Source organism: Oncorhynchus mykiss, chromosome 2, assembly GCF_057628025.1.
Source record: "Oncorhynchus mykiss isolate SJ-2025 chromosome 2, ASM5762802v1, whole genome shotgun sequence".
In the NCBI taxonomy this organism is placed as follows: Eukaryota; Metazoa; Chordata; class Actinopteri; order Salmoniformes; family Salmonidae; genus Oncorhynchus; species Oncorhynchus mykiss.
The window spans coordinates 70094078-70106463 of NC_143023.1; the positions used below are offsets into that span (position 1 = coordinate 70094078).

The 12386-nt window shown below is 40.3% G+C and overlaps 1 protein-coding gene across 1 annotated transcript in view; it reads left to right on the forward strand.

Moving 5' to 3' along the window:
* The window catches only part of LOC110495023 (partitioning defective 6 homolog alpha), a 41486-nt gene that overhangs the window by 651 nt on the left and 28449 nt on the right, over positions 1 to 12386 (forward strand). The window contains exon 2 of the mRNA XM_021570375.3: positions 8135 to 8357. Coding sequence (XP_021426050.1) covers positions 8135 to 8357 — 223 coding nt within the window. The remainder of the gene's footprint in view (positions 1 to 8134; positions 8358 to 12386) is intronic.

A 12386-nucleotide genomic window follows, 5' to 3' on the forward strand; every position in this document is an offset into this window, starting at 1 on the left:
CAATATGTAGTAGCCTAGGAGGCAATGACAGTTTGCATTGTCGCTCTCGGCTATGAAAGTGCACTATCCGTTGTTGTTGTAATTTCTTTGATGCATGTAGCGCGCTGTTATGCTGCAGAATAGAGCGTAGCTGTTCGCGGTTAATTATAACATTAGGCCTGGCTGATTAATTATGCATGAAACATGGTATTAGTAGCGATAAACCATATGGCTTAGTAAGCTCACTGTCAATGAATTCACCGATTCACCATAACTGAATAGACCACATAGGCCATCTCCTACCTGTAAAAAAATATTGACAATTTACAATAAATTATATGTGTTTATATATGTATTATCAGCCTACACGGGGTGATTATTCGTTTATTATTATTGTTATCATCATCATCAGTGTAGCACATTAAAATGAACTGTCTGTCAGTTATACTCTGTCAATGTGTTTTTAAAGAAAAAATAATAGCGATGACAATACTTCGAACACACATTGTCTGTCTGTCATGGCCACACATGTTTTTCAGTAAAACCCATGTGTCTCTATGGATTTCTGTCACAAAGAGCAAACATTGTAACTGCGTGTATGGAAAGTGTTTAAATTGAGTTAATGACTCTGATTATTACTTTTTCAATGTTTTACTATTGTTGTTCGCTACAGGTCAGAATCTTTAACAATCTAGTATGCTCAGAATGCTCCATACTAGTGTGTATGTCAAATTCTGACAATATGCTACGGATTGTGGTGTTAACTCTAAGTTGGAGATATCTATACATGCATTCTCTGTGCAGTGCAACTGCCTCACTGTCTGTCTCTCCTCAACAGGGATTTTTAACAACTCGTTGACAGTGGATTCTATTCTAATCATGTTTGTATCTCAAGTATGTGCCTCAGCTGCAGCACAGCCTCTTAAAATGTATCAAAGGCAATGTCTCGAAGGCAAACAGGTTCTCTCTTTATTGTCAGTCTCTTCTTATTCTCTCTAATAGCTATGTGTTTGGTGGGAGAGAATATATGAATTAATAATGAAAAGTAAACACTTCAGCCTGTCACATGGTTCTACAGGAGGCTTGCTTCTCCAAACAAGTACAGACACTCATGACTCAGCAAAGTTGTTCTGCCTATTGGAGCCCTGGGATGGTGGGGGATATAGTAGGATCCGCTACAAATAATAATCAAAATTATTTTCCAATCATTTCGTTCTGAACAGAACCATACTTTTTTTTTGTTCTGTTCCGACCAGCAAAATAAAGTTCTCAACTGGTTAGAACAAAAAAAAGGTAACAGTTTATATCGTTCCTTTGTTCCTTTTAAAACTTGATTTATATTTAATTTTTACATTTAGCTCGATATTAAATTACTTCACCAATCAGTGCGGATAGAGCAGCTTGCTATGGAGTGGCTAAGCGATAATTGTTTACACATACATTGGACAGATGTCAGACAAGTGTAGGGTGCGAAATACGACTGAAATTTTGCATGTGTGAAGAGAGAGGGTGGAGGACGAGACTTAGCTTGAAGTGCTGTGCATCTTGTTATGGCATGCATTATCTGAATTAGGCCCACAGAATTATACCTACGGAGGAGCAGCTTCAACGGAGGAACTTTTAATGTCTTTGACCTTCAGAGAGTTGGCTTAACGTTGGACCAAGATAGCTAACAAGCTTGTGTGTGCAGAGTGGCACCAGAATTAAAATAAAACACTTCTTACCTTTTTGTAGTTAATAAATCCAATGTTAAACGTGATAACTATAGTATCCTTAAACTTTTCACAAGTACCAACAAACGGGTGTGATAATTCCACAGTGGTCCCTGTTGCGTAAGATTAAAAACGGGTGTGATAATTCTACAGTGGTCCCTGTTGCGTATGATCAAACCGGTGTGATTAGAAGGCTTGATTAGAACGCTTATTTAGAACGTCCATTTTCGATTGACGCAACAATCATCATTTGAGCTGGTCATACTTTTTTTTTCACAGAAACATTTTGCACAAACACAGTCCTTACAAAGTTATGTCCAGAATGTGACCAGTTTATTATAGGATGGAATAATCAGACATTCACAGAAGTAGCTACACCATAACACAATCATCCCAAAAAATGTAGGCTACATTTGTTCTAGTGCTAACTGAGGAAAGATTGAGGTAACACAAGCGGTCATATATATCGAAAGTAAACAGACATGGGAAGATGGGTAGCCACCGTGCTTGTTTTTGTCTCATCAACCAAAGATAATGACCTCTGTCATTGCCAACAAAGGGTATATAACAAAGTATTGAGATAAACTTTTGTTATTGACCAAATACTTATTTTCCACCATAATTTGCAAATAAATTCATTAAAAATCCTACAATGTGATTTTCTAAAAAAAAAATTCATTTTGTCTGTCATAGTTGAAGTGTACCTATGATGCAAATTACAGGTCTCTCTCATCTTTCTAAGTGGGAGAACTTGCACAATTGGTGGCTGACTAAATACTTTTTTGCCCCACTGTAGCTGGCAAATAGCTTAGCTCATTATAATCAGTACAACCTTCAAAAAATTATTTTACACACATCATAGGTGTCCATTACAATATATGCAATAATCAGAATGCATTATTTGTCACCAGTAATTGAAAACGTGAATAAAACTGTAAATACATTATGCTCCATACATACATACATACATACATACATACATACTGTATGCGCCTACAGTAGAAATGACAACGATATACAGAAAATAAGGAGCTTACTTTGATAGGAACGCACACATGTCCAAAGTTGTTATTTGTAAGGAAAACAACAAGGAAGGCAAAGCGAGCGCCAGCAACAAAATGTTCCAATTCTTGCAGGACTGCGCAAATATATGCATCCTTGATCTGCACAAACATGAGTGAAGTGTGGTGGGCTCTCCTGGAAGAGAGAAGTTTATTCGGCTCAGTAAAGCCTCAAACACAAAATGTCCACAACGCTGAAATGGGCTACTTCTATGTGAATTAATGAGGAGGCGGAACACACCTCAATTCAAACTGTTATTAGAAAATACAACTTGTTAGAAAATAATTGAAATTGACAAGATGAAACAGCTTATAGATAATTAGCAGGCAGCGCGTGTTAACTGTCCTGTTGCGTAATAATCACATTTTGGAACATTAAGTGCATTCTGACATCACGTGCATAAAACAACTCACGCTGGGGCGACCGTTAGAGATACTTTTTTTTTTCTTAATTTCTGAATCGCAGTTGTAACGTCAGTAGGCTATGGTAGCCTATGGGAGGGGCAGGTAACCTGGCCAAACACACACGCACACACACTGGCAAAGATTTTCTGCGTGACAGAGTGAGGGCTTTGCATAGGCGCTTTGTGTGTGTTTGGGGGGACTGGGAAAAATGACTGGAACGTAAAATAATATTATTAACGGTTCCCATGCTTTTAAAAATAAGGGTGCTGTTCTGTAATAGTATGGATCACTTTTGTTCCTGGTTCTGATTCTGTTCCCCAAAAAATTTAGCTCTGAATTATATATTTTTTTAAATAGTTTTTTTTATCTTTTTATAGAATATTTAAAACATACAATATATTTTATTTTTTATTGAACCTTTATTTAACTAGGCAAGTCAGTTACGAACAAATTCTTATTTACAATGACAGCCTACCCCGGCCAAACCCTAACCCGGACGACGCTGGGCCAATTGTGTGCCACCCTATGGGACTACCAATCACTGCTGGAATCGAACCAGGATCTGTAGTGACGCCTGTAGTGACACTGAGATGCGGTACCTTAGACTACTGCGCCACTCGGGAGCCCATACATGCAGTGAAGCAGCTCAACAACTACATCATATTAGTCATCTAACAGCAAAGACATCAAGGACAACAAAAATCATAACAGCAAGGACAACTGAATATGTTTGAGTGCATGTATGGCACTATTTACATGTCTGTGTATGTGCACATGTGTGTATTTGAACGAGCGTGTGTGTATATTGCATGTGTACAAACACCTGCACAGCATCAGCCTCAGGCAAACCGGCATTAACTGTAACAACACTGCCACTCATTGTCATTCAAACTTACTTTTTGTTATGTTTTATTTAGATTATTATTTTTTTACTTTTATCTTTGAGAGTTTCAGAGTTCCTCTGTCCAGTGTCTGTGTTATTTTGTCCATCTTAATATTTTCTTCTTATTGACCAGTCTGAGATATGGCTTTTTCTTAGCAGCTCTGCCTAGAAGGCCAGCATACCGGAGTCGCATGGAATAGCCTTCATTTCTCAGAACAAGAATAGTCTGACGGGTTTCAGAAGAAAGTTATTTATTTCTGGACATTTTCAGCCTGTAATCAAACCCACAAATACTGATGCTCCAGATACTCATCTAGCCTAAAAAGGCCAGTTTTATTGCTTCTTCAATCAGAACAACAGTTTTCAGCTGTGCTAACATAATTGCAGAACGGTTATCTAATGATCAATTAGCCTTTTAAAATTATAAACTTGGATTAGCTAACAAAACGTGCCTTTGGAACACAGGAGTGATGGTGACTGATAATGGGCCTCTGTACGCCGATGTAGATATTCCATAAAAAATCAGCCGTTTACAGCTACAATTGTCATTTACAACATTAACAATGTCTACACTATATTTCTGATCAATTTGATGTCATTTAAATGTGCTTTTCTTTCAAAAACAAGGAAATGTCTCTAAGTGACCCCAAACATTTAAACGGTAGTGTATATCAACTCATACACCCTGTACTATGGAATCGGTACATCAAAAATCTCTTCCCAACTATTTTGCAATCTGTATGGCACAGCTGTCAACATCCTGGTCCTCAAATAAAACTGGTATACTTTCCTATTTATGCCATTTTTATTCCTCTGCCAGTTTGATCCTTTATATTGGGCAGACAGACCAGTTCCCGACCTCCTCCCGCTGCCACCTGCCTCCTCCATTTTTTGGTGTAATGCTGTAATCAATTGGTTGTAATCTTGGATTGAGCAGACCTTCTGATACAATTCTGATAACTCCATGAGATACATAACTCTACCATTCCAATTTACAATATCATTTAAAAATAAAATACTATATTCAAACATCTTTCCCATAAATACAGGTATTTTATCAACCAGCACATTTGAGTTCAGCCATAATATTTGCTCTATCTTTTCAGGGAGATGAAATTGAAATTGTAGCCAGCTCTGCAATACTTGTTTGAAAAAGAGAGACACTTTTAAAAAAAAGTATAATTTACAATTAATCGAAAATGAGACATAGCGATCATCAGGAGTAGGCAGCACCATAAGTAAGTGAGTAAACTGAGATATGACTAAGGAGTTCATCAGGGAAATGTTTCCATAAATAGACAGGTATTTACAGTTGAAGTCAGAAGTTTACATTCACTGCCAAATCCATCGTCAGTCTGTACACTACACTCACACAAACTCACACCTTGCTGTAGCTAATAGCTATGAGAGGGGAGAGAGACTAGATAGATGCTAAATAGATATATAACTACTAGATTGATAGAGAGATAGCTACGTACTAGATACAGTTGAAGTCGGAAGTTTACATACACTTAGGTTGGAGTCATTAAAACTAGTTTTTCAACCACTCCACAAATGTCTTGTTAAACAAACTATAGTTTTGGCAAGTCGGTTAGGACATCTACTTTGTGCATGACACAAGGAATCTTTCCAACAATTGTTTACAGACAGAATATGTCACTAATAATTCGCTGTATCACAATTCCAGTGAGTCAGAAGTTTACATACACTAAGTTGACTCTGCCTTTAAACAGCTTGGAAAATTCCAGGTAAATTATGTCATGGCTTTAGAAGCTTCTGATAGGCTAATTGGCATAATTTGAGTCAATTTGCGGTGTACCTGTGGATGTATTTCAAGGCCTACCTTCAAACTCTGTGCCTCTTTACTTGACATCATGGGAAAATCTAAATAAATCAGTCAGGACCTCAGAAAAAAATTCCACAAGTCTGCTTCATCCTTGGGAGAAATTTCCAAACGCCTGAAGGTACCACTTTCATCTGTAGAAACAATAGGTTGCAAGTATAAACACCATGGTACCACGCAGCCGTCATACCACTCAGGAAGTAGACGTGTTCTGTCTCCTAGAGATGAACGTTCTTTGGTGCAAAAACTGAAAATCAATCCAAGAACAGCAGCAAGGGACCTTGTGAAGATGCTGGAGGAAACAGGTACAAAAGTATCAATATCCACAGTAAAACAAGTCCTGTATCGACATAACCTGAAAAGCCGCTGCTCCAAAACCTCCAAAGCCACTCCTCCAAAACCTCCATTAAAAAAAGCCAGACTACGGTTTGCAACTGCACATGGGGACAAAAATTGTACTTTTTGGAGACAAGACCTCTGGTCTGATGAAACAAAAATATAACTGTTTGGCCATAATGACCATCGTTATGTTTGGAGGAAAAAGTGTGAGGCTTGCAAGCCGAAGAACACCATCTCAACCGTGAAGCACTGGGTTGGCAGCATCATGTTGTGGGGGTGCTTTGCTGCAGGAGGGACTGGTGCACTTCACAAAATAGATGGCATCATGAGGAGGGAAAACTATGTGCATATATTGAAGCAACATCTCAAGACATCAGTCAGGAAGTTAAAGCTTGGTCGCAAATGGGTCTTCCAAATGGACAATGACCCCAAGCATACTTCCAAAGTTGTGGCAAAATGGCTTGAGGACAACAAAGTCAAGGTATTGGAGTGACCATCACAAAGACCTGACCTCAATCCTATGGACATTTGTGGGCATAGCTGAAAAAGCGTGTGTGAGCAAGGAGGCCTACAAACCTGACTCAGTTACAGAAGCTCTGTCAGGAGGAATGGGACAAAATGTATTGTGGAACGCTATCTGAAACGTTTGACGTTTAACTTCTGGGAATGTGATGAATGTGATGAAATAAATAAAAGCTGAAATAAATAATTCTCTCTACTATTATTCTGACATTTCTCATTCTGAAAATAAAGTGGTGATCCTAACTGACCTAAGACAGGGATGTATTTGACTAAGGTGTACGTAAACCTCTGACTTCAACTGTACCTCTCCATAGTTGCAGGATCTTGTCTATTTTTACAAGTTTTCTATTTTAATTTATTGTGGAGATCTCATATCTTTTGTGATATGAATACCAAGTATGTCTACTCCAAGTATGTCTACTCCAATGTCCTTGTTCTGATATCTTCCCCTTGCTTCCTCTCTTTTCTGTTTTTGGGTGGAAATGGCATAATCAGTCACCCCTCCTGCTCAGTAAGGCATGCCATGTATTCTTCTTCAATGGAGAGGAAAAGAAGCGCAGAGTAGACCCACTCATTTTCTGTGAGAGTCCACAATCACTGAGTGCATATCCCATTATTTGTTTCAGACTGTAAATATGGTTGGACACACAAACCAGCCAATCATGTTATCATAAAAACAGCCAATGGATTTTAAGCGTGTGGTGCTCCATGCAGTACTCTACTCTATACTGTCTAGCACTGTTTGCTCATCCTGCCTATTTTTCCTTTACTCTGTAATCTGTCTCCTTCGCCTGCCAATCTGTCATATATTTGTCTCCCTGTCTTTGTGATTGGGGAAGTAAGTGGCACCAAACATTGATGGGATTGCACATCGTGTTAGAGGAGTGACAACCTGCTGTGTGTGTTTCTATGTGATACGCACCCCAGAGAGAAATTCACTGGCTGTGCAGGGCAGCATCTCCACACAGACAAGCACAGCTCACATCTTGTGTTGTCCCCCACAGCGCTCTTTATGTATTTGTGCTACACGGCTACCTCACAATGATCAACAATCCACTGTGTTATCATTGGGCTGTGCCCTGGTCCCTGCTGCATCTAATAGGAAGTCTCAGAACATGACTCCAGTTGTTACATACTGGACAATGTCTACATGTTAAGCTCTGTGATGTAAAAGTAATACCTAGGTTATGTTTTGAAGAATGCAGAATGCATGCAAGACAATGAAAGCGATGGTGGAATATAGGTGAATTGTGAATGGTTGGGTTAGCAGTGAATGGCAATGTCATGGCCGAGGCTTATGTTGGAGTCTGTTGTTTGTTGATATCATGATGCACCATTCTTCATGAGTTTGCTTTCATGACACAATATTCCCTGACCTTTTGTTTTCCAGTTTGAGGCGGAGTACAGACGTTTCGCTTTGAAGATGAGCGGCATCTGTGGCTTTCAGGAGTTTTACCGGCTGCTGCAGACCGTTCACCACATCCCCGGTGTGGAGGTGCTGCTGGGATATGCTGACATCCAGGGTGACCTGCTGCCAATCAACAATGATGACAACTTCTACAAAGCCCTCTCCTCAGCCAACCCACTGCTCAGGATCATCATCCAGAAGAGAGGTGAGGCTGCATCATGGAGAGAGGGATGGGATGGGAGGGGACTAAGAGTATATATATTTATAAGAGAAACCTCATTGGTAACTTACATTGTTGGTTAAAGCTCTCTGCTATTGATGTTGACCTTATTGCAGTTGGAGTCCCTGTATTCTTGCTCTAAAACCTGTTGGCTGTTGTGTTGAAGTGGGCTTGTCACTCTTGATGCTTGTTCGTTATCGGCACTGTCCTTGGTGTGTTTTTTAAGTTTCAGTTGTAGATCATGAAAAGGAACTTTGAGTTGAGCTAGCAGAAAATTCTAGTGTGTTTATGACTAAATGTTATGTCTTTTGTTATTGTGCAGTCATTAGCGATAGTGGCTCTATTGTAATGTTGTTGAAAGCTGTGTTTCTTACTGTGACTGATAGTGGAGGTATGAGAGTCAGTCAGTGTGGCAATGGTGATGACGTTGCTTGTATTGTGAGGGGATGAGTGTCTGGGGCTGTGCTCATTGTTGCCATTCTGGTCTGCCTCAGTGGGTCTGGCGCTGGGCCAGCCCTCAGGAATGCGAAGGCACAGCGCTGAGAAGGGATGGAGCTGGGGTTGGCGCTAAGGCTAAGGGACTGGAGCTGGGGATAGGAGCTGGAACTGGGGGTCGGGGCTGGCTCCTCTCCCTGATCTCACCCCTAGCCTCACACACACACACACACACACACACACACACACACACACACACACACACACACACACACACACACACACAAACCTCAGATGCTCCCTTCTCTTCCCCACCACATGCTCTCTGTCCCTCTTAATCATCTCTCTCCCCTCTCTCCGTCTGTCTGTCTCTCTCTCTCTATCTCTTTAGCTCGCTCTCAATTCCTCCATCCCTAACGCCCCATCACGGTCAGTGAGTTTGATCAAAACCAATTCTGCAGGGCAGCATTCCGGAAATGTGCCACTAATACTCTTAAAAGTTGCTCCCCCATTATTTATAGTCAAGTCTTTCTATGTTCTGTTGTTTTATTGTTTTGTTTGTTTGCTTAATTCAGTTGGAAATGCTAATCTGGAAAGAGGAGAATGGCTGCTATTGTTCCCAGTTTTAGAATGCCATCCTGTTTGTAACAAAAAAAATAGCTTACATGAAATTCCCATTATTATGCTTCTTTATTAGCCATGTTGAGCTGCTTTGTGATTGCTACAGGAAGGTATCGATGACTCAAAAAACACTTTACATAATTATCCGTCAGGCTCACGATGTTATCCAGGTCAGTGGAGATAGATGGGCATTGTAGTTATCCATCTCTATTTTGTGACTAAACTTAACAAACATAAGAAGAAATTATATTACCAAACCAAGATAAATGAAAAAATACAATGGAAGATAGCTTTTGAGTACCTTAAATTATATCTTGGCCAGAAACCCCAATTCATCAAGATCATTCATTGAAGTTAATGGTCATTTATAAAAAAAAACTTTTGATGTTGCCAGTAATTTCAATGACTACTTCACTAGTAAAGTGGAAAAACTCAAAAGTGAAATGACAACATTGAACAGTGAACCACTGTATTTTTGTATAAAAGATCTAATAATGAAAGAGAAGAATTGCTGTTTTGAATTTCTTGACGTTATTGTGGGAGAGGTGGAAAAACTATTGTTATCCATCAATATTGATAAGTCACCAGGTATAGACAACCTTAATGGGAAACTATTGAGAATGGTAGCAGACTATATTGCCACCTCTATTTGCTATGTCTTTAACCAAAGCCTAAAGGAGTGTGTGTGTCCACAGGCGTGGAAGGAATCACCCTTTGTTGCCTCTAACAGCCGCCCAATCAGTTTGCTGCCTGTTCTTAGTAAACTGATGGAGAGAATTGTGTTTGACCAAATACAATGCTATTTTTCAGAGAACAAGTTAATTAGTGACTTTCAGCATATATATTGAAAAGGGCACTCAACTTGTACTGCACTGACTCAGATGACTAATGATTGGTTAAAGAAATGGATAATAAGATGATAGTTGGAGGTGTATTGTTATTGTAAATAAGAATTTGTTCTTAACTGACTTGCCTAGTTAAATGAAAAATACATAAATTAAATAAAGATTTCAGTGCAGCCTTTGATATTATTGATCATAAATTGTTATTGAATAAACTTGCTTGCTTTGACTTTACATCACGTGCCATCACATGGTTGGAGAGTTGTATTTATCCAATAGAACCCAGAGTGTTCTTCAATGGAAGCTTTGCTAACGTCTGATATGTACAGTGCGGTGTCTTTCAGGGCAGTTTTCTTGGGCCGTTACTCTTCTCTATTTTTACAAATTATTTGCCACTGATCTTACACGAAGCTAGAATGACTATGCATGCAGATAATTGTACACTCTACATGTCAGCACCCAAAGCCAGTGTTCTCACTGAAATTCTAAATAAGGAGTTAGTCAGTATCAGAATGGGTGATTAATAATAAACTGATCTTTAAATATGTTTTTGACACAAAAATGGCATATAGTAGTTGTTCAGGCTCTGGCATTGTCCGATCTTGATTATTGTCCAGTAATATGGTCAAAGGCCTCCCGGGTGGCGCAGTGGTTAAGGGCGCTGTACTGCAGCGCCAGCTGTGCCATCAGAGTCCCTGGGTTCGCGCCCAGGCTCTGTCGTAACCGGCCGCGACGGGGAGGTACGTGGGGCGACGCACAATTGGCTTAGAGTCGTCCGGGTTAGGGAGGGCTTGGTCGGTAGGGATGTCCTTGTCTCATCGCGCACCAGCGACTCCTGATTGTGCCGGGTGCAGTGACGGTGGTTGCCAGGTGCACGGTGTAGCCTCCGACACATTGGTGCGCGGGTTGGATGCGCGCTGTGTTAAGAAGCAGTGCGGCTGGTTGGGTTGTGTATCGGAGGACGCATGACATTCAACCTTCGTCTCTCCCGAGCCCGTACGGGAGTTGTAGCGATGAGACAAGATAGTAGCTACTAAAACAATTGGATACCACAAAAATTGGGGAGAAAAAGGGGTCAAATGCTGCAACTGACTCAAAACAAGAGCAGGATGCCTTGTCTTTGGTTGATGAAAGATTAACTGCTTCTCATCTAGCTTTTATGATAAATATTACTGTGATGAAAATTCAAGATTGTTTGCATAATCAAATAACATTCAGCTCAGACACCCATACATAAGGCATGCCACCAGGGGTCTTTTCACAGTCCCCAAGTCCAAAAGAAATTAACAGTACAGTACAGAGTCATGATTGCTTGGAACTCCCTTCCAATTACTCAAGCAAACAGCAAAATTACCTTTAAAATTGAACAACATCTCATGGAACTTGCAGCGCATCAAGCATCACAAATAGAACCAAGTTCTATTTTAGCGCCTGGCTACTCACACACGCGCAAACAGTTTGGATGAAATGATTGAATAACACGTATGTGTACATGTATTTTGCTACACTCGCGCACGTAACGCGAGCAGTGTGGTCAGCATGTTACATACACATTATTTTTGTGTTGTATTTTTTGTATATTGTTGGATTTTAAATTTGGGTGACTGTTCTTGTGTATCAGTGTTTTGTTACTGGTCATTGTGTTTTTTTGTGGACACCAGGAAGAATAGCTGCTGCTTCTGCAAAAGTTAATGGGGATCCAAATAAACAAATATGTGCTCAGCTGTGTATAGAGAGGAGAGAGGAGATGTGCCCTGTAGTTCAACCCCCCTCTGTGTGGTCGCTGAAGCTCTAACGGTTTAGTGTGCTATGTGTCAGTCAGAATAGAGATAGACAGTGCAGCTTAATGCTTCTCTATCCATGGCTCTCTGTGGGAGTGACTCCTGCTGCATCAGCACCAGGCACTGCTCTGCCTGTCATGGCTGGGGAGCACAGTGCCTTGCTGGGGCCTGAGATGAAGTCAACACAAGTGGCGATGGAACTGGGCGCAATAACACTGGATGGAGAGAGACTAGGGTGGATGTATAGAGTGACAGAGGCTGCAATAGTAGATTTAAGGGAAGAGCAATAGTAATACCATTTGTGAGGTACAGTGAGTGAGTGAAGCTCAGAGGGT